The sequence below is a fragment of the Melanostigma gelatinosum genome (assembly GCF_949748355.1).
Source record: "Melanostigma gelatinosum genome assembly, chromosome: 18".
Lineage (NCBI taxonomy): Eukaryota > Metazoa > Chordata > Actinopteri > Perciformes > Zoarcidae > Melanostigma > Melanostigma gelatinosum.
Window position 1 is genome coordinate 22592806 of NC_136651.1, and position 17500 is coordinate 22610305.

Genomic DNA, 17500 nt, shown 5'->3' on the forward strand with positions numbered 1-17500 from the left:
ACACCCTCTGGCTGAGTTGAGTAATCCACTTGACGACATTTAGTATATTCCCCCTTGATAACGAATTTCTGTATGGAAGTAAATAAAGTAAGCACTTAATAAACTAGCATATTATTAAGTCAACATGTAGAGCATAGCTGGTGGCTCTCACCTAGCCTGGCTCAGTTGGAGCTGTAAGTGAGGCGCTAGCTTGTTAGACAACTCCGTCCACTTTCAAGCCCTTATTAAAGGATTAGGATATCTTTTTACTGTCCACAAATCCCATGAAAAACCAAAAGCAACAAAATGTTAGTCCCTCTACTTTTCAACTCCCGACTTAAGGTGCATTCACACCAAATGCAGTGACAATTATTTGCGCGAGTAGATTACATACAAAGTCTATGCACAGACGCCATGAGACTGGAGTGACGCAAATTGGCGATGGCGCGGCGCGATTGACGCTAATCGCAAACACCAAACACCCCAAAGTGAGTTGAAATTTTTCAACATCCCTTTTTGTCTGTTTATTGCAGTTAAATCACAGCAAAATCACTTTATTTCGTGTTCATACAGCTGTAGCGACAACTTCCAAGCAATAAGCCATGACCCTCTCCGGCACGTTTGGCGGGAATGGGGGGATTCACGCGAATGACCACAAATGTCCCCGGCGAGTGAACGCGGCGCGAATGACGCGATTAATGCGGCGAACGCACCTTTAGTCTGTGGCAGTCAGCCAGAAATGAAATAAAAGGGGATAAAGGGGTGTAGAAGATAAGGGTACTATCTAGCGGCTAAATCAATTATTACACCCCAAGCGCATTTTCGGTGCCACCGTCGCAGTTCAGTGACCCTTTGCTAAGCCCCGCCCTCCGCTGCTGAAAAAATAAAAAAATGATTTCATAGAGAAGCTGAGAGGACGGTCTACACCAGTGTTTTTAAACCTTTTCTGAGCCGCGGTACATTTTTTACATGAAAAAGATCCCGCGGCACACCAACAACCAAAAAAGTTACAAAATGACACAATGACGTTTAAGCTTGCTTGGGACCATCTGTAGGATGCACACACCAAGCACTACGGAGTCGGTGCAGTCGGATCCCCGGTGAAAGTAAATCCAAAGTAAAGAGAACTTTCTCTGTGTTGCCTCCAGCTCACCGTTTTGTCTTTCTTTTGACCACCACTTATACTCGGCTTTTCATCTGGGTCAGCATGTTGTCCAGAGCCCAGTTCAGAGTCTGCATTTTTCCTTTTTCAAATATTTCTCCCGCGCATCATTTCGTTCTACCGTCTTAAATGAACACGTCATTACTGCGCTACCTACTGCCACCCACTGGCATGGAAGAGTATTCAGTACTTAGCCAGCCACTATATTGCAGCTCAGACGCTCAACAATGGCAAATTATTTGCAGCAACTAATTCATATTTTTTTGGACCGATTAAGTGAAATTGGACATTTCCCCACGGCACACCTGGCGATCTCTCACAGCACACTGGTTGAAAATCACTGCTCTTGTCCTGTGACTCCCATACTGTGCTGTCAGGGGGATCCTACCAACACATAGGACAGCAAAGCCTCTTACTCTGCTACATCCTGCAGGAAAGCCCTGGTGAAAAAGTGATTGCAGATGTTTCCAGCACTGTACACCAAGTCCCCTTCAGGTCCTCGGAGCTCAGCTGTCTCTGGTTGGATCTCACTGTACTCCACTACCTGGGAGACGCCTCGCACCCTGCAAATCACGCCCACTGGCTCAGCAGGGTATGCCTTCTCCACCACCTGATACATGACAGAGATGAGAGGCTGGATTGGAATTAGATTTAATTTGACCGTTGTGACATTTTACAAAAATACATACAATTATTTGAAAAGATGGCTTTTGTGTGCCATCCATCCATTTTCTGCCACTTATCCGGGGTTGCGGTGGCAACAGGCTAAGCAAGGTAGTCCCGATGTTTCTGCCCCAGCACTGTTTTCCAGTTCTTCCAGATGATATATATAATCTCTCCATTTTGTTCTGGTCTACCCTGAGGTCTCTTACCAGTTGGATGTACCTAGAAAACCTCCAAAGCAAGGCGCCCATAAAGCATACTATGGCACATGTACTTGCTGTGGCCGGTAGCTCCCATGAATTTCGTAACATTTTGGTCTTAATTTGTTGTCTTTTCTTTTTAATTACTGGAGCACTAATGGCATATGACAGAATACACTTATCAACATCAGAGAAGGAAGCGTGGGGATTGGATACATTTGAGAGGATCACCGCCCACCACCACTGGGACAGACCTGCCGTACCAAACGCTACTGAAGCCAGAGTCAAGCGGGAGGAGATCTGGGATGGAAGCTAAGCTAACCCAGCTAGGGCCGAAGGCTATTCCACAACCTAGTCTGCTTCTGGCTAATGTACATTTGCAAGACAATTCAGGCAAACCCAGCAACGTTACAGTCTCAATTACCCCGACCACACGTCTTCACAGTGCCTAATCACAACCACACCCCTCCCTCTCTACCACAACCTCAAACTCAACCCTTTGCCTGATGCTGCGTTCACACCGGTCGCGTTGATTTTTTGACGCGCGTCGAGATTACATACAAAGTCTATGCACAGACGCGATGAGACTGGCGCGCCGCGATTTTGCGATGGCGCGGCGCGTTGGACGCGTTATTGCAGTGCGGTGGACGCGTTGGACGCCGCAAAATCGCCAAAGCGCGAGTTGAAATTTTTCAACTTCAGCGACATAATCGCGTGACGCTGTGGCGCGATAGCCTATCAGCGTTGAGTTGCTCCCCCTGTCATCACTGGCTTTCTGCCGTTGTTGAATCAGGAAATAAATCCTGTAGCCGTCTGTGTTCACCCAGAGCGCTACGATACCTCATATCAACAGAGACCGGACCAAACTATGTGTATGCATGTGTGTGTGTAAACCATACGGTACAAACAATGAATAGACGCTGCCGTATTTACGTCTACGTGACGTTATTGAGTGCTGGTGGAGCTGCTACGATGTTAGCATAGCCTAGCACCGATCCATCAGAGCTCCATTGAGAAGACCAGTAACCTACAAATCTGCATCATTACGTAGTTATTTCGGAGTCCCTTTTTGTCGGTTTATTGCCGTTGAATCACAGCCAAATCAGTTTATGTTGTGTTCCTACAGCTGTAGTAAACAGCGACCGGTGGCTTGCTAGACACAGTGAATACAGCTCGATACAATCCACGGAGCTCCTCTGAACAATATTATGAACCAGACATGACGGCGTTTGGCATTCCGATGTTTGAGGGACTTCCACAACACGTACAAAGCAGCAATTGTCCTTATTCCTTTCACGGTTGACAGCGGAAATAAATGGCGGCCAGATGGAGGCTTCCAGGACGATAAACCACGCCCCCTCTCCGGCGCTACGAGATTTTGCGGCGTCTGGTGTGAACACGACCGGCGGCGCGTTGGACGCGATTGTGCAGTGCGTTGGACGCTTTTTTGCAGTGCGTCAAAAAATCAACGCGACCGGTGTGAACACGGCATTAGGCAGTGGTGGGACCGTGGTAAGGTTGAGATTAGGCTCCTTTGCCAGCAGCACACTTTCAACGTCACCCGAGACATTACCCGATCTATGAAGGACCTGGAGACTGATATAGTGGACCTAGAACGTTTAAGCGAGTCCAACGCGACCGGTGTGAACACGGCATGACTCCAAACCCTATTTACCACCCCACCCAGTATGATAGGCTGGGATCATTTTTCTATTCCCTTACCTTTATGGTCTTTTAAACCCGCAGTCCGTCGCAGCAGGAGCCTGTCCTCCTCTGCCCCCCAACACCACTTCCTTGCACGTGTTATGGGAAAATATGTCATCATCTTATGCTTTAGGATTGAAGAATGTAAGTCTTTAAAAGTGCAGGCACAAAACCTATTTGAGTAGATGATTCTATCAGTTTTGCATCCAGGTGTCTTGTATTTGTTATCTGTTATCTTGTTATCTGTTTTCCTGTGCATTGTTTCTGTCTTCAAAGACGGCGACACACAGAGGTCTTGATTACGGTACTTCCTGATCAGCATCAGCTGAAGAGCATGACCCTCTGTATGTATATGTGATGTGTGATGGTAAAACAGGCTTATTCAGACTCTGTATTTCTTGTGACTGAACTCTTTGATTGGGTCACAGTGACCTAATCAAGGGAAGCAGTATAAAGGTACATGCATCTGACTGTGTTATTCAGAGCACCTCTTGCAGATGACGGTGATGTGTCTGTGAGACTGTGTTCTCTTTGCTTGCAAGCAAATAAATTGACTATTACAACTTTGATCGTTCATCCAGACTCTGTTTCATTTGACATTGATTTGATAACACTTTAACTCTTCTCCCGACTATTCATAGAAATATTCCACAACACACGTCCAGGTGTAAAGGTGTGGCAATTAAAGCATTTTAATTTCTCTTTTATATATTGATTAGAAATAGAGGAGGAGCAACCTCTGCCTCTATGGGCCTGCCTCCTCTGACAACAAACCTTCTCTTAAGGCCAGCCCCCTCAGGAAACTCAATTCAGACGCTTTTTAGCTGCTTGTGTTTTTCAGTCAATACCTAAAGCTCATGACTATCCATGAGGGTTTGAACGAAGATAGACGGGGAAATTGAAAGCTTTGATTTCCAAGACATCCCATCACATCCAGACCCTTCAGTATCTCAGGGCAGATTTCATCCAGAGCTTCTGAATTACTTCATGATGTGGGTGAGACTTCTCCCTCTGCTCCAGACTCTGCCTCCCTCACAGACAATATGTTGGTTGGGTTCAAGAGTTCCTGAAAGTGCTATGTTTACGCTCAACAATATCCCCAGTAAGGGTCAACAGTTCCAATCCATACTTCATTGAGGTGAACTGAAAGTCATTCTCCATCGTCTACCTGAACTTCTACCACACCACCAAAGGCAAAGCCATTCCAGCCTCCTAGTACCGCACTGCTGTTCAGCCAAGCAAAGGCTGAAAGGCCTCCTTCTTTAGCTCGATGGCCTCCTTCGCCACTGGTGTCCAGCGGGTTCTTAGGTTGCATGCCAGGCAGGCAGCCCTGAACTTCTGACCATAACTCCTGGCAGATGCCGATACAATGGAAATCCTTTCGGAGGTGGGAGTTAAAGACCTTGCAGACAGATGTTTCCAGTTCACCCTCACTACACATTTGGGTTTTCGCTGCTGTCTGTCTGGCAGTCTCCCCTACCATCTGATCCAACTCACTACCAGACGGTGGTCAGTTGCCGGCTCTGCTCCTCTCTTTGCCCGAGTGTCTAAGACATATGGCCGCAGAGCTGATGATAGGACCACAAACCTGATCACTGATCTTTGGCTGAAGGTGTGTGGCATCAAGTACACTTATGAATCACCCTATGCTTGAACATGGTGTTTGTTACGACCAATCCATGAAGTCCAATAACAAAGCACTGCATCTATATTAAGTTACTACCGCACCACATTCCGCACTAGCTTTGGTTCCTTCCCCACCAGAGGAGATCCACATCTGTAGAACCAGCCTAAGATGCCAGGGATCAGCACGCCTTCGCCTGCCAGCTGGCTGACATTACGGTTCTCTCCATCCTCTCTTTTTCCACCGGTAACCGAACTGTTACCAAGACATTGACAGCTTCCTTGATACACATCACAGGCATGTTGCTTTTCTGTTTCAAGGAAACAACACATTTATATTTACATAGAACATATTTATATTCCTTTGTGAGAGTGAGGTGAGAAGATTGATATGATTCTCATGTCTGTGTGTTTAGTACAGCGCTGAAACCAGAACATGGCTGACTTAGCTTAGCTTCCCTGAGACTTGAAGCAGGGGGAAACAGCTAGCCTGGCTCTGTCCAAAGTTCAAAAATACACCTAGCAGCACTGCTAAAGCTCTCCGATGAGCACATTTGGTTTGAATCTGAACACAAACAGAAATGTAAAAAGGATGCCTCCTGCTCCAGCTTTATATTTAGTGCACAGACATGACATCAATATTTTCATCTAGCTCTCAGAGAGAAAGTACATAAGCATATTCCCAAAATATTGAGCTATTCATTTAACGGACTCTTTTAAAGCTACTTTGAGGCAGTGGCCCCGAGGCTCTGGAATGCTCTGCCTGCAATTCTGCGCCTCGCAGATACTGTGGATACTTTTAAAAGCCAGCTAAAAACCCACCTGTTTAGGCTGGCGTTTGTGTAAAAGTAAACCCATGTCCTAGACCTGCTCTTAAAATATGTTTTACATTTTTATTTTATTTTTTATTTTATTCTTTAATTTTTTAATTTTTTAATTTTCTCTGTGTAGATAATTAATTGACCCTAGGGTCACATTGTGTTTTTTATGCTTTTAAATGGCTGCTCTGTTAAGCACTTTGTGATACTACTGTCTGTGAAAAGCGCTATATCAATAAACTTCATTCATTCATTCATACTGTGTGATGTTACTCTACCTTGGCTCCGCAGTCAGCCCCTTTGCTCACACAGAACCCAATAAACACAGGGTCGGCCATTTTGACCAGGATGTTGTCTACACAGTACACATGCAGGTACTCCACTCCCCTCTTCTTCATGTCCTCCAGCACCTCGTGGTCCACCAGTGCCTGGTACAGACCACCGTTACCATCTGTCAGAGAGTGGAGAGGTTTTGGAACATGGCGCATTACCTCAAACTATCCTCAACACACATCGGTGGCATTAGCTGAATCCAACGGGACCTCACTGATATGTGTCCGGATGGTCAGTAGGAATGATGTGCACCTACCTGGGGCCATGGCTATCTTCCCTTTTCCCTGCAGGATCACCTTTCCGTCAAAGGTCACTGCTGGGATCATCCTTTGCTCAAACATTACAATGTTTGATGGCTCCAGACCAAAGTAGTTGTTCTCCTTGAAGAACTTCTCAGTGGGAGCCAGAGTGAACTCACTGGTCATTATGTACCTGAAGAGTTGCAACAGACAAGAGGTTCAAATCTTTACTCTTGATCATCTTGGTCACATTATTTATCTGAAAATGTATCCAAGCTCAATCCTAGAGCCAAAACGGACACATTTTTTTAAATCACGTAACATTATTTAAAGCGGCTATAATCAATATTTCTGTACTGACAACAGAGGAGTAAGTGTGTGAAAGGTGTCGCTCGTAGTAACAAGCTCACAAATACTATAGAGTTGCCGTCAGCTCATTGTTTGGGGTTCAGTCTCACAGCTCTCATCAACCTTGTTACCAGCAGCAGGCAGCTGTTTGCAGTAAAACACGCGGTATGTTTCCTGCTCAGCAACGAGCTGATCAACAGACAGCTTTTACAGCTTTGTCCGACCGAGGCCGAGCGCAGGAACTAGAAAAACAGCTCATGCTGAAATAAAACGGTTTGAAGTTTACAGGCTGACTGGATAGACTAAGAGGTGTGAAACCTGTGTTCCTTCAGTTTTCCATCTGCCTCAAAACCAATAGAAATGATTCATTTACAATGTGTCACACTTGAATATATGATGTAAAATATTAACCACACCAAAACGGGAATCCCATTTGGATCGTAAGCAGAGATGGCGATTTCTGTTCCCGCATAAACAGACTTAAACGCGAATGTTTGAACTATTTGGTTTAATTTTTAGAAGTTTTTTTGAAATTATACAGGTCTATGCCATATTCAATTTTGTACGTTTCATCAAATGTCAACAATTCAGGTTCTGGTCTCTTTGACAAAGTATGTACTGCATTTTGGCTTTGTAGGGCAGATTGAGCAGCAAACATTTTGATTTGATTTTGCTCTTATTTAATTTAACCTACACATGATCAGAGAAGTGGAGGAGGATCCATCATATGATCTTACCATGGAACGGTGCATTTTGAGTCATACTTTCTGTCGGCCAGCTCCTGGATTTTGTGAATGCGCTCTGCCTGGATTTGATACAAGGTTTTGCTGCTTGGTAGCCCAACATTATACATCCCTTTTGGATACTGGACACCAAGACGGGTCCCCTGACCTCCGGCCAAGAGCAGGACTCCAACTCCATTCTCTGAGATTTGCAAAAGTCCTGCATGTCAAAATAGAGAGGCAACATGAGCGGCAAGGTCTTTCAACTTTACAGCGGGCATAAATAGCACACTACACCTTTTGTCAGATTGTATAAGTGAAGCTGGTATATTGCTGTGTTAAAGCTTCAGTAGAGTATCAGTTCTACAGTCACACACAGTATGAGTCATGAGCAGCTAAACCACAACTTGACGTTTCCCTTCTCACATTGTTTATTGTATGTTTATGGAGTTATGAAGAGGTTCATCTCTCTAGTATTTCACAAGCAAAAGCAATGATTTAAGAAAAGTCAAGGAACAACTTGTGGAGCAGAAATGTTCTCTCTTCTTGTTAAGTTGCGATCACCGCTTTTAAACATTAAACAGACAACCAGCAGCCCTGTTAAGTTCTGGGAGTGTACAGATGATAATAAACAGTGTTTAGCTGAATTGATTGTATTAACATTGATATTGGATTGTATTTGGATGTACCTGCCAGCTGTGGTACATTTCTGCTCAATAAAGATGTTGAGTAAAGGTGTCGGGCAGTAAAAGATACGATACAGTATTTCCTCAAAAATGTAAAGCCTTGGTGGAGTACTACTCTCTTTAGCTCATAGTGTCAGAACAGTACTGAGTGAAAGCCTGTGTTGCTCTGGAAGCAGGAGATCAGTTTCACGGGGAGACTGCTGCAGCTATACGAACAGTGGCAATCACACCTAAAGTTGAAACATCTCTGACAGAAAACACAAGTCCATGTTGTTATTCAGCAGCCTGACCCCTACTTCCTCTTCTCTGACTTATTCCTCACAGTTACCGTAAGCCTTGTAAAACGCTCACCTTCATTTTCCCACACTGCGAGAGACTCTTTGTCACTCTTCCTCACGCTGCCGATGGACTCCGGGGGCACCGGCTCTATGTGTTGGTCCAGGCTGGCGGACGGGGAGGCCGCAGCCCTCGCAGCCCCTTCACAGTGATCCTCCAGTCCCTTTAGATCCAGCTGGGACAACTCCCGGAGGAACGCGTGTCTCTCCCCCTCACACAGCTCGGGCCAGAACTGCAGGACGTGAGACTGTCCTGCGCTCTCTAAGCTCTGCTTCATTTGCTCCAAGGAAAGCATGTTGTGTCCCAATAAGAAAGCAAACCGTGAAGTAGGACACTCGGGTCAGTAGGAAGTGACTGCAGCTCTCGGTCCCACAAGGATCGCGTGGTGGGAGTCAGACAGAACGGGATGCAGCCTGCTGAGGCCGGTGAACAGCGTCTCTGTGCTGCTTTCTGAAAACACACTTCCTCTCAGTCAGCAGCGAGCCACGAGACCACATGTGTGTTGACTCAGCACCTCATCAGCTGACTGCTGTACAGGAAGGAGCATGCAGGCGTTCATGTTCCAAACGTCGTGCAGTACAACCTGCAGTTCACACGGACACTTTGCAGACGGTCCCTGCGTGCTGGTCTCCCAGCGGCGGCTTAGAGACCGACGCCATTTGTCCGTCCCGATGAAAACGAGCTCATAGTTCGTGGTCTACCGGACTACGGGTCCAAAGAGACGTCGAATGTGTTTGGACAACGATTCGCTTCTGAGGTCCCGAGCACAGAACATGTACTGTTGATAGGAACCAACGAGAAGTCAATGTGAAACCTTCCGCCTCTTCCACTATAACCAGCACCGCTCTACATTTAAATAAATAAATAAATATATACATATACATATATATACATATATATATAAATATAAATATATATATAAATATATATAAATATATATAAAAATATATATATAAATATATATAAATATCCATAAATATATATATATAAATATATATATATATATGCTGTGATAGACTACACGTTCACTCCACTTCCTTTCAGCTGTGGTGGAATGTCACGTATTACATTTAATCAAGTAAGTACATTAAGATACTTGTACTTCACTACATCTCAGAGGTACATCATGTACTTTTTACTCTACCTTACAAAACCACGTATCTCCAGATGTGTTGCTGTTGAATGTTTGTGGGAGAAAAACCTACTTAAGTTAAATTGTATTTTTTCGTTGGATCAGCTTGAAAATGCATAATTTTAAAGTCTATAATGAAATAAAAGTAAATATCCCAACAAATATATGACAAAACGTTTAATGTGTTGAGCTTTAATAATGTCTCCAATAATTTCACAAAACGTAGGCTAAATATTTACACCATTTATTCATATGATCGTTTCATTTCTTTGTTTAATTTAGTATTCAACACTCACAGATTACTCTAAATCACAAAGGCACCCGAATATCATCGTCAGCACAAATAGATCACACATTCAGTCAGGACTCCTTTCTTTGTTAAAACACACATAAATAGTAATAGTAATTAAAGCAGAGAACCTTAAAGTGCATTCAACGTTCCACAGACTCCACCGTCCACAGTGATTTAGTGCATTTACGTAAGAGGCACACAAGGCACTCATGGGACTCACCGTCTCATTTGACAGCCATCAGTCCTGCCGTGGGACTCAAGGTCTGATTATTTATATATAGAATGCAGAATGTCTTTAGCAAACACACAGCTGAGATCCTCCTTAGAGATCCGGCAACGACACGGTGTTCCTGATGTCCATGTTAAACCTGTAGAAGTGTTAGAAGTGAACATCTGAAGATACTGAAGTTGAAGAGGAATGGAGGCGTTTCCCAGAGACGCACCATATTACTGACACACTGACAGGATGTGCTGCGTCGATACGACTCAATATTTGGGATCAAATATCAGTTTGATCACATCGTCATGTCGCTCCTCACAGCCACTGACTGAATGTCAGTGGCTGAATCCTGTAACTGCATCATTTCCATCTCAAACTAATTGAGGGTCTTGATGCAATACTTTGTGTGCATGAATTACTTATATCAGCTTTATCAGCAGAATGAGAGCAGCATTTATTTTCACAGTTGGTGATCTGTCGTAACAAAGCCCTTCAAGACAAAGACTTCCTGTACACAGAGCAGCAGAACTGCTCCTGTCAATCACTGGTACCCAAGTAGAGCACTTCAAGGAATTAATTACACACATATATATACATATATACACGCATATATATATACACATATATATATATACACATATATACACGCATATATATATACACATATATACACGCATATATATATACACGCATATATATATATGCGTATATATATATATATATATATGCGTATATATATATATATATATATATATACGCGTATATATATATATATATATATATATATATATATATACGCGTATATATATATATATATATATGTATATATATATATATATATATATATATATATATATATATATGCGTATATATATATATATATATATATATATATATATATGCGTATATATATGCATATATATATATATATATGCATATATATATGCATATATATATATATGCATATATATATATATATATGCATATATATATATATATGTGCATATATATATGCATATATATATGCATATGTATATGCATATATATATGCATATATATATATATATGCATATATATATATATATATATATGCATATATATATATATATGCATATATATATATATATATATATATGCATATATATATGCATATATATATATATATATATATATATATATATGCATATATATATATATATATATATATATATATATATATATATATGCATATATATATATATATATATATATATATATATATATATATATATATATATATATATGCATATATATATATATATATATATATATATATATATATGCATATATATATATATATATATATATGCATATATATATATATATATATATATATATGCATATATATATATATATATATATATATATATATGCATATATATATGCATATATATATATATATGCATATATATATGCATATATATATATATATATATATATATATATGCATATATATATATATATATATATATATATATGCATATATATATATATATATGCATATATATATGCATATATATATATATATGCATATATATATGCATATATATATATGCATATATATATATATATATATATATATATATATATATATATATATATATATATATATATATATATATATATATATATATATATATATATATATATATATATATACATACATACATACAAGAGTTTTTGTGGCATTACATTTCATCTCCAGCATTATTTCTTGCTTACATTCGATCAGGATTTAGAGCTCTTCTTGGACCCTTGAACAGGTAAACAGATCCACAGCTACACTGTTTACATTCGATTTATGAAGTTTTTTCTTCAATCGTGATTTTATTACTAAAACGGTTTTGTTTTGTACACTTCTTGTGAAATTGACGTGACCTTTTTTTTAATATAATATATAAATAATAGGCCGACACACATTCCATCTTCAGCTCAAAAGAAAAGCAAAGGCCTGTTGATCTCCCTCCTCACGCTGACCGGACCCCCAGCCTGATCTTGAGGTACTCGTACACCACATAGCTGATGCTGACCGATGGGATGACCTTCATGAAGTTGGGAGCCAGGCCTCGGTAGAGTCCCATGGGGCCCTCGGTCCTAATGATGTGTCTGAACAGGGCGGTCATGCTCATTTGCGGGCCCCCCTCCAGGGTAGCTGAGGACAACAGAGGAAGACAGGCTGACCCAACAGTACAGCACACAGAGCTGCTAGAGCCACACACCATCCCCCTAAAGATGCTCCAATCACCATCTTTAAGTCACAATACAACTCTAGAAACAGGAAGCATGCATTGTTTCCAGAGGACAGCTGCTGTTGCTCTGCATGATGAAAGTTCTCTCTCTCTCTCCTCTGCATCCTCCCACTGCAGTGCCGCATCAGCCACAACGAGGTCATCACACATTCAGAAGATATCTACGACGTATCGGCTCCAACACACTGAGCCGCCTCACCTTCAGCTTGAATGATCAACTCACAGCTACAATGCACATCAAGGTTGCTGTAAATGTGACAGAATGAGTCAAACAGCTCCTTTCTGTCTATACTGAAGATTCAATGTCAAAGTTCTTCCACATTATTCAAATGTGATAGAATACATGAGATAGAAAGTTTCCGTCTCTTGTCATCTACTCTAAGAATCCTCCTCTGGACAGAATCTGTGCAGAGAATAACATGACCTCATTCTCAGCAGACATCTGACTTAGTAAGCACATTAACGATGGCTCAGTGGCATTAAGTGTCCCAAGAAGCTCCTCCAGTGAGCCAGCCTGCAGCTGAGTGGAATGCAGCCATCTTTAACGTCGGCCACACTGCCTGCGTGAGCAGCGTGTGTGCCTTGTACGTCCATGTTAACAGGTGAGAGCAGCAGCTCAGGAGTCTCTTCTAGAGGTTCCAGGTCCTGTTTAAAAACCTTCCAGCATCTTTCTGTGCCCAGTACCATTGTCCATTTATACATTCACTTCCAAAATGTCAATTCCAAAAATTGTTGAAAGGTCATTGAACTGGCAAATGGTTAAACTGTGTTTGATATCTAATGTGGACATAAGATAATGTAGCTCTAATGCTGAATCCCTCTTTAGTGTAGGGCTCATCGTTGTGTCCTGTTGAGAACCTCAGTATGACGACATCATTCAGAATAAAGCTTCAGCTTGGACAGCTGAGCAACTACATGAAATATAGAAAAGCAGCTCATGTGAGAGAGAACACTTCAGTCGTCATGAAGGATTTAAGAAGCATTATTATCAAACAAGTAGAGTTACATGGCAGCTTGTTTGTGCTATTCTGTAATATGTTCAAATCAGATGAACAGAGTGGAAACCTTCTCATGAACAAGTCGCACTGATCAAGATGAAAGAAATGATTTGAGAGTTTGCAGAATCTGACATGGAGCTCACGTAGGAACAAGCCTCAAGGTCAAAGGTAAGAGAGATTTAGAGTATAACTCATGAAATCATTGTGATTGGTCATCCAGTCACAACTCATAATCACATCTTTATATGATTGTAATAGACAGTAGAGAGCAGTAGAGTCCTGCAGTGACTGACCTTGTGCCTGCATCCGAGTCCTGACCAGGGCCAGCGGGTAGCTGGACAGCTGGCCACACGTGCTGGAGGTGGTGCCACAGGCCAGCAGCACCAACACTCCTGGATCAGCGCTGTCTGTGGCAAAGCGCCGCAGCCACCAGTTCTTCAGAGTCTGGGGGAGGAGAGAGGAGAGAGGAGGGGAGAGAGGAGGGGAGGGGTGGAGAGAGGAGAGGAGAGGGGGGGAGGAGAGAGGAGAGGAGAGAGGAGGGGAGAGGGGAGAGAGGAGGGAAGAGGGGAGAGAGGAGGGAAGAGGGGAGAGGGGGGGAGGAGAGGAGGGGAGAGAGGAGGGGAAGGGTGGAGAGAGGAGAGGAGAGAGGAGAGGAGAGAGGAGGAGGGGGGGAGAGGAGGGAAGAGAGAGGGGGGGGAGAGGAGAGAGGAGGAGGGGGGAGAGGAGGGATGAGAGAGGGGGGGAGAGGAGGGATGAGAGAGGAGGGGAGAGGAGAGAGGAGGAGCGGAGAGGAGGAGGGGAGAGGCGGGGGGAGAGAGGATGGGAGGGGAGAGGAGAGAGGAGAGGGGGGGAGGGGGGAGAGGAGGGAGGAGAGGAGGGAGGGGAGAGGAGGGAGGAGAGAGGAGGGGAGAGGAGAGGAGAGATGAGGAGGGAGGAGAGAGGAGGGGAGAGGAGAGGAGAGGGGGGAGGGGAGAGAGGAGGGGAGAGGGGGGGAGAGGAGAGGAGAGAGAGAAGGAGAGGAGTGGAGGGGGAGAGGAGGAGAGGGGTGTCAGACTGAGCAAAAAACAAAACAATAAACAAGTTATCCCCTTGACAACAATAACAACAGACCTCATAGACAGCCAGGTCGATGCCAGCGTAGGGGATGATGCCCAGCATGTTGGGGACATAGCCCTTGTAGAAAGCAGCCACTCCCTCCTTGTGAAACATGTGTTTGGCACAATGCAAGATGCCCGAGTACTGGCCCGTCTTCCTCAGGGCCATCCGTGTCTTCAACACCTGCGAAGACAGACAGTGATGTCAGGCCTCCTGACGGATGAGATAAAGCACCACTTTGTTGTCCAGCAGTTGTAGAACATCGTTCATACTTGAACAAACAGACTAATATATATTTCATTATCTTTCATATTAAAATGCGTTGTGTGTTATGAACCTCATTTACATAAACAACTTGCTCACATTTTGTGCATAACTGGAGGTCTGTGAGTCTGATCTCCTCCAGATAGGAGGTCACAGTACAGCTTGACATGATGAGTTCAAGGCTTAACATGGGCAGTCAGTCACAAGACTAAAAGAATCCACTCGGATATTTCTGCACACAAACATGAGTCACCATAACATTTACACAATGAGTGCAGTCCTTTTTCTTAAAGTGAGGTCTTGCTTATTAAAAGACGTGTTATTCTGTCTGTGCTCATCGTCTCTGACCTCCATGGGGTAGATGCTGCTCTGAGCGGTCAGTCCAGCCAGAGAGCCTGCCACCAGTCTCTCTGCGATGCCCAACGTCTCCTGGTTACTTCCAATTAATCGTTTTATCTGACAGACAGGACGTTTCTTGTTATGCAACCACACAGAATGTGAGAGCGATAAACGGCGTGATGGAGTCAGAGCTTTCACGGTTCATACCTGTTCATAGGCCATGAACTTAATAGCAGACTCAGGGGCAATTTTGATGACATTGATGCCGTTGCCTCGCCACAGTGACCTCACACCGCCCTCTCGGATCATCTGGACAAAGCCTCCGGTGATATGCATGCTGTTGCTCTTGGAGGCGTGAACCTGGAGAGGGAGGAAGGGAGGGAGGGGTCAGGACAAACAGCCCGCATGTCTTCAAACTGATCACTACTTCACTTCCCTTTGTTCACTTTGCCTACAATCAACAAGTCCTTCTCTGAGAGCACTGCCTTGTTCAGCTGTGTGTTGTGCTTTACCTGCATGAGGACTTTGAGCCTGTCCAGTGGTGCAGTGCAGGTTCGAGACACGGCACCAGCTCCTCCTCCTGCCACTAGGTGTCGCCACCACATTCCTGTTTTCTTCTCTTCTGCCGTGAACTCATCAGGCACCAACAAACTCTCCCCAACGTCAAAGATCTGAGGAGGAAGCCTTAAAGTTAGCGGGCACATCCAAAGTCTCTCACTCGCCATCTCCTCGATCCTCGCTTGACACGGAAGTTGTTCTGCGCCACCATCTGGATGCATCTCTACATCACATCGACATTTTATACCAGAGGGGAGATAGATCACAGATTCAACTCTTTACATCATTTATGTAGCCATGAGGCTGACCATTCCTGATTGTTGAGATGATAACTGTGTATTTATTAGTATCAGTACAGATGCGATCAGCTGATCCGGCGTCATCAGAAACAGACGTCGCTTCACATGACGCCACAGAGGAAAGGACGTCTCATTTCTCCTCAAACATATCTCCTCGTTTCCTCTCTCCTCGCATGGTTTCCTTGCGTCTCTCCATGCATCCCTGGTGGGAGGGACTAGGACGCAAGTGAAGGAAACGTGGATGTAATGAAGAGACTTGGGATGAGCCCAGTGTCAGAGGATACCACGTCAGGGTGCCAGAGGGTTGGTGTGCTGTATGAATGAATGTCTTTACTGGAGTGGCATGGGGTCTACTTCTTCTCCCATTGGGCTTATTTAATTATGCAGTATTATTAATACAAGTTATATGTAAGTAATTTAATTACTTACACATGCACTACTTAAATGCTTTCTCTGAATGCTCATAAGCCTTTAGGATAAGAAAAGGTGACAGTGTAAATGATGTGTGTCCCATTACACATACAAAAAGGAATAAGATTCTTTTAGGTCATAACATATGTTTCATGTTCTCGTTAATACTTGATACCAAATGATTTATTTTTACAACCATTCTTTCTTGTTATGACAGACACGTTATCCTGTTACTGTACACCACCAAAGCTTCTCTTTACTACACAAAGCAGAGTGGGGCTCTCTGGCACCACTTAGTGGTCTGACAGTAAAGTCCTTCTAGATACTTTAGAGACGATAGATTATAGACCACTGGGTTTCAGCTCGTGTCCTTCAACACGATCGACACAAAGCCAACAGACCTCGTTATGAATACTTCCCTCCTTTCAACACCACAACTTGAATATTGTTATAATAGGAAACTGTATGGCGTGGAACTGAACACAGCATCACAGGACCTCCTCTTCAGAGCTTGCTCATGTTGTGGGTGGAGGAAGACCTTAAAGCTGAAAACAACATGACCCAACATGCATTCTAACTAATGCAGCTAGCATCTATAAGTGCCTATTCATGTTTCTTTGATGTTCTTATCATTTCAAACATAACCGTCTGCAACATTTGACCTTCCTTGCCTGCCTTGCCTTCTTCTTACGCATTGCCCAAACACTTCTGTTCCATTAGGAGCGATGAGCTTTGGATTCTGCTCTGAGTGGTCATTAGCCTCTCTGTGAGACGCAGAGGAGGAGAGTGAA

General features: G+C 43.2%; 2 protein-coding genes across 3 annotated transcripts in view; both read right to left on the bottom strand.

Moving 5' to 3' along the window:
• Positions 1–9265, bottom strand: part of uap1l1 (UDP-N-acetylglucosamine pyrophosphorylase 1 like 1) — a 12051-nt gene extending 2786 nt beyond the window's left edge. The window contains exons 1-5 of the mRNA XM_079289194.1: positions 8829–9265; positions 7807–8011; positions 6739–6914; positions 6428–6600; positions 1558–1751 (exon numbers count right to left, since the gene is read on the bottom strand). Of these exons, the coding sequence (XP_079145320.1) occupies positions 1558–1751; positions 6428–6600; positions 6739–6914; positions 7807–8011; positions 8829–9108 (1028 nt within the window). The 5' untranslated portion in view covers positions 9109–9265. The remainder of the gene's footprint in view (positions 1–1557; positions 1752–6427; positions 6601–6738; positions 6915–7806; positions 8012–8828) is intronic.
• A 943-nt stretch (positions 9266–10208) lies between these two features.
• The window catches only part of slc25a25b (solute carrier family 25 member 25b), a gene marked incomplete at its 5' end in the record, with an annotated part of 18520 nt that continues 11228 nt past the window's right edge, over positions 10209–17500 (bottom strand). Inside the window, 6 exons of one of the 2 annotated variants that reach the window (XM_079288901.1) lie at positions 10209–10605; positions 14037–14187; positions 14854–15021; positions 15451–15558; positions 15649–15801; positions 15954–16112. In XM_079288901.1, the coding sequence (XP_079145027.1) occupies positions 10505–10605; positions 14037–14187; positions 14854–15021; positions 15451–15558; positions 15649–15801; positions 15954–16112 (840 nt within the window). In that variant the 3' untranslated portion in view covers positions 10209–10504. Of the gene's footprint in view, positions 10606–12205; positions 12649–14036; positions 14188–14853; positions 15022–15450; positions 15559–15648; positions 15802–15953; positions 16113–17500 lie in introns of those variants that run through there. The other variant, XM_079288900.1, reaches the window with a different exon arrangement.